The sequence below is a fragment of the Ammodytes marinus genome (assembly GCF_949987685.1).
Source record: "Ammodytes marinus genome assembly, chromosome: 1".
Lineage (NCBI taxonomy): Eukaryota > Metazoa > Chordata > Actinopteri > Uranoscopiformes > Ammodytidae > Ammodytes > Ammodytes marinus.
In genome coordinates, this window is record NC_137230.1 from 11,208,293 (window position 1) to 11,225,792 (window position 17,500).

At 45.0% G+C, this 17,500-nt stretch overlaps 1 protein-coding gene across 2 annotated transcripts in view; it reads right to left on the reverse strand.

Annotated features, from left to right (window-relative positions):
- gse1b (Gse1 coiled-coil protein b) overlaps positions 1–17,500 on the reverse strand; it is a 179,795-nt gene that overhangs the window by 125,492 nt on the left and 36,803 nt on the right. For both annotated transcript variants that reach the window (XM_080029879.1, XM_080029878.1), the window contains exon 2: positions 1,641–1,773. In XM_080029879.1, coding sequence (XP_079886005.1) covers positions 1,641–1,773 — 133 coding nt within the window. The remainder of the gene's footprint in view (positions 1–1,640; positions 1,774–17,500) is intronic.

The following is a 17,500-nucleotide window of genomic DNA, read 5'->3' on the forward strand; positions in this document are numbered from 1 at the left end:
TGTGTGTGTGTGTGTGTGTGTGTGTGTGTGTGTGTGTGTGTGTGTGTGTGTGTGTGTGTGTGTGTGTGAGTGAGCGTGGGGGGTCATATGGAAAAGAGAGTTTGAGATGAGTTTCTGTAAACGACAGGGGGGCCCTTACGGCTAAACAGAAATAGCCTGAGAGAAAAGAGAGGGAGAGGGCTGAGCAGGAGGGAGCGGTGAGCAAAAAAAGAGAAAGACAAATGGTTAGGAGAGGAGAGAAAGCTGGAAGAAAGGAGGGTGGGGTGTCGAGAAAAGAGCAATTTTGCAAAAACTACTGTGTTTATAAGTGTAAACATTTGTGATAAAGAAAGAGAGGAAGAGAAAAAGAAGGAGGGAATAGATACTCAGTGAAAAGGCAGTCCGGGCGGCAACACTGATAAGAGGAGACAGCAGCACTTTCCACATAAACGCACTGAGCTCCAAAACACACTGTAGTGAAGGCCTCCCTCGGGGCATGCTCACACTCATACTGTATGCATGCACAAACGTCACATTTGTGTGTGTGTGTGTGTGTGTGTGTGTGTGTGTGTGTGTGTGTGTGTGTGTGTGTGTGTGTGTGTGTGTGTGTGTGTGTGTGTGTGTGTTTGTGTGTCCTTGCCTGCCTCATCATGGCCTCTTCCAACTCATCTCTCAGTCTCGATTTATCGCTATGTCATCGCCTCTTTCACACAGCATCCCAACAACTATTCACCCATCTGGCTGTATATGAAGGAGATGGCATGAAATAACCCCATAACCATCAATCCTTTGCTTTGGGTCGAGGTTAGCAGCAATAAGAAATAGTGGTTCCCATAAGTGGAACCTCAGATTAACAACAGAGGTCCCAATGTGCTGTGAAGGCATTTGTTTGTATTTTTTTTTGTGTTCAGTGTGTATGTGTGTGAGCAGGTTGGGTTTGCTGGTTTGCATTGTTGACAATTAAAAGCGGTTGCTATTGAACAATGCATTCAAAGGAGGTGAACAGATCAGATCCCCTGCATCATTTGCAAAACAAACTGCAGGGAAATCCTTATAATCACCCCTGGTATCAAACAGGTGGACTGTGCACAATGCCGAAAGATGGAAACGAGAAGTAAAAGACAATGTTGTTGACAGTTTGTGTGGTTTACAGTGACAAGTGGGTATAGTTACAGTATAGGGGACATGTCAGTACAAGCCTGAAAAGAAGGACTCAACAGAATGGTTTTGTTTTGAGTATCGGAACAGCCCCAGACCTCATCTCATTGACTTCAGGGAAAAAGAGATAAGAAAGGCCTCTATGTGAAGAGGTAGGCTGTATACTCAGAGGGCACGGCTTGTTCTTAGCAGTTGAATGATGAAGGGGTTATCAAAGCAACTGTGTATGTTCAGTGGTTCTGATCATTCTGCCAGTGGCCAGAGAAGAGCCACTTTGGTATATTTAACTGCAATGGTCTGTGATAACATTAAATCAAAGATCCCATTGGTGTCAAATGAAATGCTTGAGATTCTTCAGTCACATCATATACTAAACGGGACTATTCACCGAATCGGACAACATTATTTTAAAGGGCACAGCAAAGTCAAAAAAAACTACACAAGACTGGAAGACACAATACTGAAGACCTTATTATGGGCTTTTATGGGAGATCTTGACTCACTGGGAAGTGGGCGTTCAGCTTTCTCTGGCTCCAGGGTCCCCGGGCGAGGAGGGGTTTGGTCCCCTGCAGGTTGCGAAGGCCCAGAGTCCACCTCCTTACTGCTTCCAGCCACACTCTCTATCACAGCACACGCCTGAAAGATACAAAGACACAGTTAACACACAAGAGAAAACAAAGGAAGACGTAGTGCACTAAAAAATGATCAAGGCGGTGGAGTCAATTAATTACAACTGACTCAATGTGTGATTCGGAGGTTGCCCTGTACATGTTACAGAACAAAGACAGTGTAAAACGCGACAGCAATATTGACACAAGCATCAAGAAACTACATGAAAAAAAGAGACGCCGACGGTGCAAATATAGCAAATGACTGCTGATGTCGCTCGTCATTGGTGTGCAACCATTTTTAGCTGCTGCTGTCACAACAGCACTCACATATTTATTCTGCTATAAAAAGACAACAACTAAAGGGGACGCATGCAGCGCTGCAGGGTGAAGAAGAAGTGTCCCTTTCCCAGAAGTGAGAGAGCCACAGAAAAAAAGACAGACAGACAGACAGACAGACAGAATCAAAGACGGAGAGAGGCAGAGAGAGAGAGGGAAACATAGTTTTACTGACAGCCCAAGTCTGGTACTCTGCTCACCCTCCACAGCTGTTAGGAGGGAAGAGAGATGAGCCTTGAGGAGAGAGAGAGAGAGAGAGAGAGAGAGAGAGAGAGAGAGAGAGAGAGAGAGAGGGAAGCTGACCATGAAAAACAGAGGGAGAAGCAGAGGGTGGCTGTCAGCGAGTAGAGAAAGATAGAGATAGAGAGAGAGTAGTGGTAGAGAGTTTAAAAGAGGCTGTGATGGCTCCCTCAATTGACGAGTAGCAGGGAGACAGGCAGGGGAGTATGCGGCGCATCTTAAAGACAAAAAGGCACCCCGGGTTCATGAAATATACATAGCTCTCAGCTGGAGACAGACACAGAGCGACAGAGCCGAGGAAGGGCCCTGAAGACTGACGAGACTCCGCTATACCCTCGCTAAACACACACGGGCTAAAAATAAAACCCACACAGACACATCTCTAATGACTTCTCATGAAAAGCCAGGAGGGAAGTAGTTAGTGGAGGGCTTTTTTGTTGTCTTGAGTGTGTGCGTGTGTGTGCGTGTGTGCGTGTGTGTGTGTGTGTGTGTGTGTGTGTGTGTGTGTGTGTGTGTGTGTGTGTGTGTGTGCATGTATGTGTGCGTATGTGTGTTCTTACATTTACGCTCACACACACACACACACACACACACACACACACACACACAGGCAGGTGTTTTTTTCCATCAGGTTGCAACAATGCTTCCTCCTATCGCAGACTTGAGTGGGCAAACCACAACAGTACCTGTGTGAAGCACAAAACCCGAGTGTGAAGGGGTTTTGGCTGTTGGCCTACATGTAAATCCACCTGCTGGTCAGGCCAATGGGATTTTATTTTCTTGGTTTGGAAGCTTGTTTCAACTGCCTCTCTCAGAAGTGCCCACCTGCCCCCTCTTCAAGCCCAGACAGCTGCCTCCGGCCCCTACACCAGCAGTTAAAAAAACATTTAAACAGACCTCACTTAACAATAAACTCACCCTTTTGTTCAAGCTAACGATCCACCCTCTCCCACGCACTCTCTGTAATGGCTCTGCCACTGAAGTATTGAAGGATTTTCGTTTAAGTGTGTTTGTGTGTGTAATGTATGTGTGTGTTTTACCACAGACTGGGTATATACTATATTCACTTCTGTTTTCTTTTGTCCATGTTCCCTAATAATCTTATCCTTCTCATCAGATGCTTTTTGGTGTGCATCCTCAAACTCTCTCTATCCCTATAACATCGTCAGGTGAAAGCAAATAAATATATAAAGGAGCAGGTAAATAGTCATGTCTGAGCCCGGGGATTACGTGATCTCAGGAAAACATACACAACAGATATTGCATAAGGTTTCACTAATCTTCTCTGGCTCTCGTTCTCTCTATGCTCACTTTTTTTATTCCTCTTTCCTATTATTTTCTTTTAAAAATGATTTTTGTATTTGAAGTGCAGATGGGAATGAACCATGGAAATAAAATAAAAAATTGAAGTGTCTGACTGAACTACTCTTTCAGCTCATGGTCATAAGCCTTTAATTAATTATTGAGGTATTGTTGCTTCCCTCGTCAAACTAAACAGATGGTGGAGAATAACACTTAACGCACTGGCTTTATAGAAGGAGCTGGGATGCAGGGACTTAACGGTACACATTTAGCTGATGCCATCATTGCTCTCAAATGACTAATTGATACCCATGTAATAAGGCAGAGACGTGGTTACTCACAGTATGATATGGGACATATCAGTTTTTGGCACAACCATAAGACATAGTTCTGAACTTAGGAAGACTAAGACTACTTTGTAAGGCTGCACTTATAGCCAAGCGCGGCTTTCAGCTAAATGCTAACATCTGCATGCCAAGATTCTCAAAATGATTGTGTTAATATTTTGATGTGAAGTAAGAAATACTAAAAAGTTCTCCTTGTTTAATATTAGTTGACAATTGTTGCACACTTCCTCCGAGGAATTTTAAATGCCTGTATTTCATTGTATGGCAATCCCACTAAAAGTTTTCCAGATATCTTACTCCAAACGACTCAAAAGTTTCAACCTATGAGCTTAGGGTGAAAGTCCCTCGTCCCGCCAAAGCTAGTATGAGTCACCTTAAAAAGGAACCATGAATGTAATCACAATCTATGGCAATCCACTGAATAATTAATTGATCATTCAGTCTTGACCAAATTGGTTGACCAACTGGCCAAGCAATGCCCGCTAGCAAATCCATTGTTCTTTATTGCCACAGGGGGGGACTCAATAAAACTAAGATAACGCCATATTACTGCGTTTTTTTTTTATTCAAGCGCAGTGGGTCTGAGATAGCCCACTCACATTGATATACACCCTCTGAATAGAGCACGTACAGAGCAAGGACATGGTGAGATGCCGCGCCGGGGTTCAGGAGGTGAAATGAGAGCGATCTAGAGAGGTAGTACTAATTGAGGTTAATTCCACAGTTCAGCATTATCTCCTCTAATCGCTAAGGAGGAAGTGGGTAATGGATGATGTTGCAGGACATGGGGAGAGAGAGAGAGAGAGAGAGAGAGAGAGAGAGAGAGAGAGCATGGGGAGAGAGAGCCTGCAGCCAGCAGAGATCACACAGCAAGGAGTGTGGAGTGCTGTAACGCCCTCAAAGGATCACAAGACATTAGCAGCTGAGTGCAGATCTTGATATGAACGCTGCAGCAGATAAACAAAGAGAGTCCCGAGGGGCCTGCGCGGGCTTGCACTGGGGAGAGTGTGAGTGCTTGTGTGCTTGTTTGTATGAGTGTGTAAGGGAGAGAGGGAGAGGCGTGTCAATCAGGACAGTCACAACCTATCTCCAGTCATTTGCCTGTCCCACATCCCACCTGTCAACCTCTTGAAGCAGTGCTGACACCGCCTTGCACACAACAAGCACACCCTGCTCTGTCTGGACTCAATATCACTCGCTAGTATAGTGACACATATAGGGAATGATGGTGGGGCGCTACACATGCCCCCTCTGACAATAACTCTCTTCCTCATGTCACACACACACACACACACACACACACACACACACACACACACACACACACACACACACACACACACACACACACACACACACACACACACACACACACACACACACACACACACACACACACACACACACACACAAACACACACACACACACACTCGTTGTGACCTAACCCAGCTTTCTTCTGCAACAGCCATGCCAGTCAATACTTGATCCGTGCACAACATCTGCAGTTCAACACCTAGCAGATTCATTAAGGAGGAGGAAGGAGTCAAAAGCAAAGGGATAAGTCGATAAGCCGAGGAGGTGGGTGCACGTACGTGTGTGTGTGTGTGTGTGTGTGTGTGTGTGTCACCAATGGGGGACAGGGCCATCCATAAACACTGCTGACAGTCTAGACAGGAAATACACTTGAGGATGTCGATAAGTTAGTCAGCAGGGGGCGAGGGGCCGATCAATAAGAACACAGGATGATGTCAGCGCCTGCCCGGATGAGATCACTTGTGGCGGCTTAAAGGATCTACATATGAAGAATGAAGTGGATATTGATTTGGTTGTATTATCACTAAGTGTTCCATATTAGGAACAAGGGAGCTAGTAAGAGCAGGGTTTTATTCAGTTTACGACAGAAAATTATGTGTAATGAATTTGTCCAATAAATAAATAAATGTGCAATAAATCAAGTAGTTATTCCTCAGTCTTTCTCCAGTGCCGATTCCAGCTGTTTGTCTGCCTTCACCAAACGTTGGCATTACTATTGGGTTTCATGTTATGTCAAGAGAATTGCAAAGCAAATGTCTATTCATGTGAAACATCCACAAATTACAACTTTAAAAAAACCCTCCAGAGGGCAAACATAGAGATTCTCCAGTGAGTTTCATGAGAACCGAAGGAGATGAAGATTTCACCCAGAGGACGTGACTGCCCTATACCCATACAGTCCTATGCCTATATACCACATTGCCTTTCTTGCAGTGGTGTTTGAGTGCGAGTGCCTGTGTGTGTGTGTGTGTGTGTGTGTGTGTGTGTGTGTGTGTGTGTGTGTGTGTGTGTGTGTGTGTGTGTGTGTGTGTGTGTGTGTGTGTGTGTGTGTGTGTGTGTGTTCGGGCCGATGTGTGTTTGCGTGTGTTCCTCAGGTCTGCTGACATTTCCTCAAACGTGGCTGACATTTCCAGGGGATTTGAAGATTTGATCCCTTCTGCGTTTGAAGAGCTGTTCCCTGCCCTGCTCTAGAACACATAGGGAAATGCTGCTGCTGCAATGGAGCCTGTAGCGTGCCCTAGCCGCCTTCAGGGCCCCACTACCACAGCATAGTGGCCCCCCAACTCACCCGAAGTATGATCAGGAGAAGACCTGCCCTATACTATTGCCATGCCTTTTAGATATTACCGGTTCACTGCTTGATCTTTTACTTAGTCTCGCTGTTTTCCCCTGAGCTGCGGAGTGTTTCGGCTCCTCTCAACTGAGGCAGAAAAAGCTATCACCAAAGGATACGAGAGCCGAAAAGTGGATTGGAATAGTGTGGAAGGGAGATGAAGCAAGGAAGTGAGTGTGTGTGTGTGTGAGAGAGAGAGAGAGAGAGAGAGAGAGAGAGAGAGAGAGAGAGAGAGAGAGAAGGATGGAGAGATCCGTTTCTTCTGCTACAGGCTGGTTAGTGGATCGAACTGACACAGACTGACATCTCTCTTCCACGGAGACAGAGTTAAAAAAGAGCCTTACTACTCTTTTGGCTGTTACTCCCTCTCTCTCTCTCTCTCTGTCTCTCTCTCCCTCTCCAACCTTTCCTCTTCTTACTGTTTGAGTTGTGCTGCCTTCTCTTGCCTCTCTTGCCCACCCTGCGGCTCCCATGTCTTGCTTATTCTGCCTGGATGGACTCTGCAGTAAGTCCTGTCCTAGCCTTGGGCTTATACAGCACACCCCATCACCCTGCGCTAGGCCACACATGCACAGAGAAGCATACACACATGTACACACACACACACGCAAGCCCACATACAAGGAGGCCGCAGGCCCAAATACAGGTCAGGCTCAGGGTCAGTCAAGGGCAGAAGGACAGGAAGCCCTGACAGGAGCATGCCTCACACAATGAGGGCTGATGTGAGGCTTGCACATGCATGCACCAACTATCCTATCGGGCAGCATTAGCCAGTTCCCTTTGCAATGTAGGACTTGTAGAGGACTTTATATTTTTCCTGAGAAAGAGATTTTGGCATGCTTATTTGATTGGTTTATTTGATTGGCATCCTTTAACTCTGCAACTGATGCTGGGCAGTGGGCACAACCTTTGAGCAAGCCAGAATGTCCTCCATTCTCCAAACTCAGAAAATAATATACACTAACTGTTAATAATATTTAGACTTCATGTATTATGGTCCAACCACACCTGCAAGCTATAGTGAAGTACCCAGCAGTAAGAGGTGGGTGTATGAGAGGGTGCTTATCTGACCTCAGTGCTCATGTAAGGATTTTAATTTCCAATTTGAATGATGTTATAGCCACCATCATATGTGCATTTACTTTTTATATAATCAAATAATGATCATACAATTAATATGTGACTTATATTCTCATCTCAGTACAGAACAGGGAGTGGAGAAGGGAGAGAAGGCTCGTGCTTAAAAGAGAATTTGGTGAATGGTACAGGTCTGACTCATCTCAACTTTTATAGATAAGAAGTAATATCCAAGGCTATAGGAGCATAGGTTTACTTTTAATGAGAACGAGAAGAAGGATGGCCTTTGAAATCTGCCTGACAACGAGATTCAACCAATCAGTAGACATTTTCATGATGTTAGAGATAATATAATGCCTCGCTGTAGAAGAGGACTTGACTTTCTTTTTGACTTTTGCTGTGCCTGCATCACCTGTCCTGTGATATCACTTCGTTAAACATCCTCTGAGAACTTTGAAACTTTTCTCCAGTCATTCTTTATTTTTGCCTTCCATATTTTCCGAATAAACAAACACGTATTTTTATTGTTGTTACTCACTATCTTCCCTGTCCTCAGAATACCAGTGATGTCATGGCTGTAAAACATGTGCATCCTGATTGAGAGCAGTGAGAGCTCAAAGGAAGGAAGGCTCCACATGTGACGTATCACAGTAAACATGTTTGCTTATTTCCTGGTTTGGACTGTCCCCCGGCCGGGAACAGGATGCATGGGTACAAGTGCCTCATATAACTAGGTGGTTACTATTGATTGATCCCTGCAGGGCACTTTGCACCAGTCCAGGCAGGCCATAGTACACATAAGAGCAGGGGCAGGGAGGGATTGAGATTCAGGGCTTCCATAGTACCGCATATATCTGCATGAATATGTGTAGTGTCTTTTCCCTTTCTATTTTTTTCTGTCTTTTCTACTCTATCTTCACAATTGAAAAACCAAGGTTAACAAAGTGCTATTTCAGAGTTATTTGAATTGAGACTTTAGATAGGTTGCACCTGCAGTTGGGTCTCGTACAGCGGGGGGGGGGGGGGGCGGGGGGCGAGAAGAGCCGAGATGGATGTCAATAAATCAAAGAGAAATGCACTACAGTGTGTCCTTGGGCTAACGTTTCAAATACGTAAATGCACTCAATCTTACTCAGCCTCAGACACAATGCTTTCTACACAAAAGGTCTGTGGCAGGCAGGTAGCAAAGACCCACACACACACACACACACACACACACACACACACACACACACAGCTGGTGATGACTGCAGGGCTGCGTCTTTCTCCCAAGTCTGTTAGGAACAGGAAGAGGGTAAGTGCTATCGATTTGCTTCTTCCTGCTTGGCCCGGCTGTCAAAGCAAAAACAAGCTGACCGTTTGACCGTCTGATTTTTTTTCTTGCTGCACTAACTACACATGAGTGCGCACACACACGCACACGCACACACACACACACACACACACACACACACACACACACACACACACACACACACACACACACACACACACACTTATATAGATAGAACCATTATTAGCAGCAATAGCAGACACAGTTGTTCTTGTTTCTGACAAAGACAGAATGTATGTCATGTGTACTGCCTCTGGCTTAGAGTCTGTATAAATGTAGCATGAGACGCTAGTCTGGAGATAGGCACTTGGGTCAATATAAAAGACTCCTCTGGGCAGCACTGTGACATTATGAACAGAGATATGTGCTGCAGCCGGCTCTCTGCGATGGCATTTAGATATGAGGCATAGGAGAGACAGAGGAGCAGGGATACAAATCAGGAGCAGGGATAAGTGGATGGGCGGATAAACAGACTGGTGGAGACAGAGAAGCTGCTCATTGTGCTTTAACAAATCAAATGGAAGGATTGAAGACGTAAACAGTGTGTGTGTGTGTGTGTGTGTGTGTGTGTATGTGTTGAATCTGACTAGTCCTTAATGATAAACACTCTCCCAATTTAAAACAACTTGTTTAGAAAAACTAGCAGCTTCAACTTGGAGAGAACCAAATTTAAATGTGTTCATGCTAGTTCCTAGTTCATGCTAGTTCCTCCTTAGTTAAATATCCCATTCACAAACATGTGTATTGGCTAAACACATGCCAGAAGCAAGAAGTGCTGTACTTTGTAACATTTCACGTCCTTTAGATAGATGTCAAGTTGCTGGTGAGTGCACAACAAATGCACAACAATTCAATAAAATGAAGGAAAGACATAAAGGTCAACCTTTTTTTGTTAAAAGCTGCTAAGTGCCTCTTTAGAAGTGATGTATCGTTCTGAACTACATTTACTTTTGTTATATTACAACTGAGTAAACTTTCTTTAATGTAACACTACTTTCACCTCAGTAAAACAATCCAGCACCTTTTACATTCTTTACACAGCGGTTGTGTGCAGTGCGTTTCAATCACTTTTATCCTGACAAGGAGAAACAATCCGTATTATTTCATTTCCAGCACTGTTAGTAAATAATCTTTACTCCGATAGTTTCCTGCCATGCCATGGAGTCTACAGCGGTTGTAAAACTCTATGTGATACTGTTTTATTTACCTTGATTTAGCACATCGTATCAAAAGGTGCAGTGCAACTAAAAACAACCTCAATATTAACCATGTTTGTATCAAAATGTCATATTTTATGTGCCGGCTTTATTGCTCCATTTACTGGTAAATGTGAAAGGCTGGTGTCAGCCAAAAACACTGCTGCACTCATATATCTGTTGTCAGGACCTAGGAAAAGATATACAGTAGGTAATATATACAGCAGAGCACAGCAAAAACAACTCTATTCTCCAGAGGGAGAGGAAAAGTGGGGAGACAGCGAGAACAAGATAGAGAGAGATACAGAGATTGAAGGAGAGAGAGAAAGAGAGAGAGAGAAGCACAAAAGGGCTGTTTTCTGCTGGCTGGGTAAAGTGTGTCCAGGGGGCAGCTGAGTGAGCACACACACACACAACACAAAGCCTGTCATTAGTCCCAGTTTTCTGCAGACACAACAAAGTGTGTGTGTGTGTGTGTGTGTGTGTGTGTGTGTGTGTGTGTGTGTGTGTGTGTGTGTGTGTGTGTGTGCACGCGCGTGCGTGTGAGAGACAGGATGATGCATGCATGTGTGCCTTAGGGAGTGCATAAAGGTTTAGTGCATGTGTGTGGAGTTTGCGACATTGACAAAGGCCTGTGTTGTTGTGCTTGTCTTCTCTGATGTGCATCTCCTTCAGGATCACAGCCCCTCTGCAGTCAATAGTTGCCCCCTTGTGTAGATGTGTGTGCGTGTGTGTGTGTGAGATTAGTTGCAATAAATCAACACATACACACACACACAAACACTCTCTCCTCTTTCTCTTCTCCCTGTTTCGCTGTCTGACACCACACACACACACACACCTACACACCTACACACACCTACACACACACACACACACACACACACACACACACACACGCTGCCTCCTCCTGTCTACCAGCTGCCACTTTACAGCCATTCATCAGAGCCACGATTAGTGGGTAAAGGAATGTCATGTCTCTACAGCCGACTCCTCACCCCCACCCTGACCTTTGACCTCTGGATGACCCCGGGGCCACAGCAGCTGCTTGTAGCCTGCGCTGACACACTCCATTAGGCCTGACACCTGCTTCTGCGCACGTCAAATTACTGCAAAACGCACGTGCGCACACACACACACACACGCACATCACAAGCACATCACACACACACACACACACACACACACACACACACACACACACACACACACACACACACACACACACACACACGCACACACACATACGCGCACACACACACACACACACACAAGCAGGCACACACATGCACACCAAGATGCAAAGGATGAAGTTAGACTCAAAACAGTTACTTATGCACAGTCACACAAACACACAGAAGCACAATGGCCTTTACACATGCTAATGCAGTAGGGGCGGCCCTTTTATGAGATTACACAGCCATTACAGTGAGAGGGGTTATGAGGGGCACCTGTAGCTGAGCGGCTCCACAGCCTGCGTGTGCGTGTGTGTGTGTGTGTGCGTGCGTGTGGAAAATCAGCAGGACACAATAGTGTGACACACCTACTGTATAAAGTAAAGCAGATCTAGAGGAGTGTTGCAGAGTCTATATTAATGTCATTCAGCGGACACTGGGCATATGTTGCATATGGTGTGCAATAAGACACTCTTTGTGTAAGCGTGAGTGTGAGTGTGTGTGTGTGTGTGTGTGTGTGTGTATGTGTGTATGCGTATGTGCGCCTGTGTGTGGGCCCTAGACTGACTCTGACAGCTCAGTGCTAGCCATCTGCTGGCAGTCACACCAGGAGAAAGCAACCGCAGCCAAACAATGCAGAGCAATGACAGGCCAGGATTTGTGGGGAGTTTTGTGTGTGCTTGTGTGTGTGTGTGTGTGTGTGTGTGTGTGTGTGTGCGCGCACGTATTTCGTTGTGGCGTACGCAATTTCCCCCTTCAAAAGATCCAAATGAGCCCCTCTACTGTGAGCATGTGCGAAGGGGCGTGGCCGTTGTTGATAGGCTGTCTCTGTTACCAGGCGATAGATTAACAAGCCCAAATGGCCATCTGAGGAGGACAGATAGCATGGGCCAATGTGGGCTCACTTTTTACTTCTCTCTGTGTGTCACTCGCTTGTCTGCCTGCCTTTACTGCTCTCTCCCTCTGGCTGTCCCTCCTTTCGGAAGTTGGGTCGATGATAAGAATATGAAGTGAAAGGCCATAGGTGGATGAGCGCCACTGAACAATTTGAACTTTTTTGAATAAGCTGCACATGGCCAGCCTTTCTTTGTGTCTACGTGCTTCCATCCTTCCAATACATAGTGTGTTGGTAAATCTCCCCTTATGTCTCTCTCTCTCTCTCTCTCTCTCTCTCTCTCTCTCTCTCTGCAGGTCGAGAGCCACCGTGGAAGCAGACAGATGGTGGGATGTTTGGAGGAAGCTGGCCTGCCTGGATGTGACAGCGAGCATCATCCAGCTGGGGGGAGAGAGGCCTACAGTGCCTCCTAGAAAGAGCATGACAGGTGGCCAAGTAACCGGCTGCTGCTGCTGGTCTCCCGCAGACACTACACACACATAACCCTCTAGTCTGCATTCTGACTATAGCACTGCCAAATACAACATGGGGCCGATGCCGACTAAGAAATACAAATAAGTCAAGACCGCGAGTCAGAAGCTGAGGAAATGAAAAAAGGAAATAGCCAAGTAAGGACAGGAGGCAAGTGGCTGTTTATAAAAAATAATCCTTTTCCCTGCACTCCATGTGAAAAAGAGGGTTGGTGCCCCATATGCTTATGCCTGCGTTGTGTGCTGATGCTTTGGCCAGCCATGCCTTTGTATGGCAGCACTTCAAAGGCAGCCTTCAGTAAGTTTCTGCTCTTCCACCTCCTGCTGCTGCTAGTTTGTGTGTATATGTCTGTGAACATGTCTGTGTGTGTGTGTGTGTGTGTGTGTGTGTGTGTGTGTGTGTGTGTGTGTGTTCGCGGAGCAGTGCCTCCTGTAGCTGGGGGGCGCTGGCTGATCACCGCTACCGCATCGAGGCTGGCATGGCATGCCCGCTGGCACACTTAACAGGGCACACCTATTTACACAGGCCCAGACTGAATGGCAGGCATTGTCTGGTTGAGAATGCAACACTTAAGCTCCTGATTAAGGCAGAACAAAGCCCTCAGGGGCAAGAGTGATGAATGCATGGAGCCAGAGAGAGAGAGAGAGAGAGAGAGAGAGAGAGAGAGAGGGAGCCAGAGAGAGAGGGAGGGAGGTAGAGATGAAGTGAGGCAGGGATGAGAGGCTCTGTGAAAGGGGAATCTCATCTGCTGTTGCTGCGGCAATGAGAGATAGAATGGGAAACTGAGAATGGAGAGGAAGGTACAGAGGCGAGAGGGCAAGATGGCAGCGATCAAAGGGACTAGAATGGAGGCAGGTAGAGAAGTGCGCCTGGGTGGAATGACGCTGAAATGCGAGATGTAAGAATTGGCCATAAGATAAAGCAGGCAAAGCAGTAGCCTACTACGAAAGCCAAAATATGTGTGGGGCATCCATCAACTACAACTAAAGTGTATTTTGACTATATATTTGTGTGATGGTTTAAACCTTTTTTTAAAACAAGTCAATCTTGAAAATACTGTTGTTTGTGTTGAAGCTAGACTTTAATGACTAACAGTCATTTGCACGCTTTTTAAATTCAAATCTTTTATTCTTTTGACAGATTAATTTAAAATACAAATGTGTGTGATAATGCGATTTATATATTGCACTGACCAGAAGCCAGGCTGGTTTTTCCTTTATATGAAAAATAACGTTCTAAATAATAGAAGAACATTTAAACGAAAGTGATAGAAGTACAGTATGGTTATTTTAAGCCATTAATTAATTGAATTTACAGAAACATTTTTTAATCAATTCATGATGTATACCATTACCATACTATAAAATGACTTCTACCGTGATAGAGGATTTTGACCAAACTGCCCAACCTTATAGAGAACCAAGAGGGAAGTAGGGATGAAAAGAGGAGGTGTGGATGAGCACACAGAGGCAGGCCTATGAAGGGATATAAAAGACAACAGAGAGGGAGCCATGCTGAGAGGTAAAGAGAGGGATGAGAGGAGGGAGCCACTGTCGAGGTATGCTTACTGATAAGGAGGAAGTGATGCAACGCCATTACAACAATGAGGTAAATAGACAGATAGCACCCTCTAATGGTGGGCTACTTGTGCACTGGCAATGTGCTCTCCATCCGGCCCCCTCTTGCACAGGGAGTTAACAGCAGACAGGAGAGAAACGCTAATCACTTCCAAATTCATTTTCAAATCAATTAGAATGATAATTTACTCGTTGGGGCACTGCTATGAAACCCTGGTTTTAAATTGTTTAGTAAGTAAAATGTTCCTCTGCGATATTATAGAATTGTGTTAATGTATATGAACTGATATATGACGTGACGGTTAGTAGCCTATGTGCGTGTTCATGCGTATGTGTAGGCACCTTGGTGAAGCATGGGCACACAGAATGTGTATGACAAGGGGTGAGCTACTCCTTGAGTGTGTATGTATCCTAGCAACAAGACAGGCGTAGTAACAGTGCAGTGAGCAGCTGGCAGAGTGGGACACAGAGGCCATGATGGATTCATCACAATGTGTGTGTGTGTGTGTGTGTGTGTGTGTGTGTGTGTGTGTGTGTGTGTGTGTGTGTGTGTGTGTGTGTGTGTGTGTGTGTTACATTAACCAGCTGTGAGGGATTGAGGTGTGTCTGTGTGTGCACATGCTGTGCATCGATGCTTGTTTAATGCTTACACTCATCACTGTGTCAAGCCACAAATTACAATGATAACAACCAATATTTTGGTTTTTGACAAATGCAATGTTTCTAAATGTTAATAAACTAAACTAAAAAGACACTCAACAGAAAACATTGACGTGTAATCCCCCAAATAAGGGCAAATATTCACAAAAAAAATTAAAACACTCTCAAGGCCAAGAGTGGAAGACAAAGTGTTTCATTATTAGAAGGTGCCATGTAAAGAAGTGCTTGCTGGCTGAAAACAGCCTCTCCTGCTATTGAAGGGAAAATCCACCGATTTCACACATCAAATTTTGTTTGTGTGTAGACTCAGGCCTTTCATAGTCACTTGCTTCATTTGGAGTGGAAGGCTAAACATTTGGAAATGGAATAAAAGCAGGTTGTGGAGTCAAGTGAGAAGTGATCTTACCAGATTTTTGCAGCCTGTGCCATTATCCATTCTTGAGGCTAGTGGCTTGAGGCTACGTTAGCCACTACTAGCATAACAGAAACCCGGACCAAATTGTTGGTCGTCAATTTGCATTGTGGAAAGTGTGTGGGATGAAAAAAATTCAATATTTCAGGTTCTGTTGCATCAAGAAATGCAATGTTAAAATTGTTGTGGAGTACTCTTCAGGTATAATAAAGAGTCCGTTTAATCTTAGGAGCCAAATGGTAAATTAAGAATCTGATTTGGGCAAAGGGCTTTATCAAAACATTTTCCTTGCCCCCAAGATTAAACTGGATTTTCAATATATGCAGTGAACGTTGGCCAACAGCAAAACCGGTCTTATCTAATCTCACACTCCATCTAATAGACAGGACTATTTCTGAATCTCATAGACAGGATGCAGATTATTTTATACACACACACACAGGCACATATCGGTCGCAGTGCCAGCTATCATCAGTCCCAGCTGTGAAACAGTAACTGTGAAAGTTATTCACGGTAAGAATCAGCTGGCTTCCAAACCCCAGGCCAGTAGCAGGGCCCCGGCCAGGGCACAACTCTGTCTCTATGGGCCTCTCCGCCTGCCAGCTTCTGCTCCATTGAGGTGCATCATGTGACAGCTAATCAACAATTCAAAACTGCTTCTGGAGTGCAGAGCCAAGCCACAATAAGTAGATAACACATTTCACCGACACTACTGCCATCATCTCATCAGGGCATCATACCATATGTTCCTGTGCTCCTTTCAAGTTATTCAAACTTGAACAAGACCTTAACCACAAAGCTTAGAACGGGAACCAAACCTGTTTACCCGCAATTATCTCCATATAAAATGTGGACCCGCCCTGACCATTTACTATAAGTCCGCCTGGCACAACCCATGATTATACACATGTAAGCTATACAGTCACTTAATTTAAAATGCTTTATTTATGCCTTCATGTCATCCATTTACTAGCTAGCAGCATGCCTACATCAACTTGTTTGCAGGTCACCCGTGGGGTATTTGACCCCCAGGCCAACCCATTCTAGAACTCTGGGTTACGCTCCTCTACTGAAATGACATTTTTCTTGTTACAGAGTTAACTACCGAAAAAAGGGTACCTTTAGTTATCGGTACCCAATTCCAGGTATTGGTTCTAATGTGGAGGGTACCCTAACCTGCAGTTCCTTGTCACATTTACAAACAACAGTGATGCAGATAAAGATATTAGAATGGTAGAAATATAAAGGAAAAAGCTGACTAGAAAAGATGATCTACTTTGTTACCATTTGGTGGTAAACTGTTGCATATTGGGCCATGCACCAGCCTCCTCCAGCAACCATTTAACCCTCCTTTCCTGTCTCCCAGCAGAGTATGCTGTCTAGGGAGGTGTGATGTCTTTCTAAACGGCGCCGGCTTCATGTCTTTTTATGTGTGCTCATAAAAAAGCGGCTTCCTTTAAAGGGCTCCGCTCTACAATGACTTGAGCTCTCGCTGTCACCGGATGACAAGTGGCACTGGGAATGACAGAGAGAGAGACTGAGAGACAGAGAGAGGGAGATTATGGTAGGAAGAAAGAAAGAAAAAAAAGTAAGACAGACCTCTTTTTTTAGTTTTGGTTTGACTGCTATTTTGACTTTACAATAGGAAAGTTGAGTTGCCATTTTCCATCTATGCTGATTCACATGTACAGTGACTTTTACTAGTAGGAGCTGGCCAACCATACACAGTATAGGGTTGGCCATCGTAGCATATTGCTTAACACATTTAGCTGGAGGCATTATAGATGCTCAAGCCACAGTTTATACTACACCTATGCTGTGCTTTCTTTATTAGTAAAAAGCTGAGACTGTTAGCGTTTTCCTCCATGTGGTTATGCGGTTAGCAGCAGGGGACTCAGCACACAAACACTTCGCATCACACATACACTACCATGCACCCAGCTGGCTCATGTGTAAGCCCCAAGAAGCACACCTCAGCCTTAACATTAAATGGCCCCAACACAGACAGACAAACTCCACAAGACTCACATACATCAATGCGCTACCTCCATCTCCATCCCTTCCACTCCCACCGATCATCCCC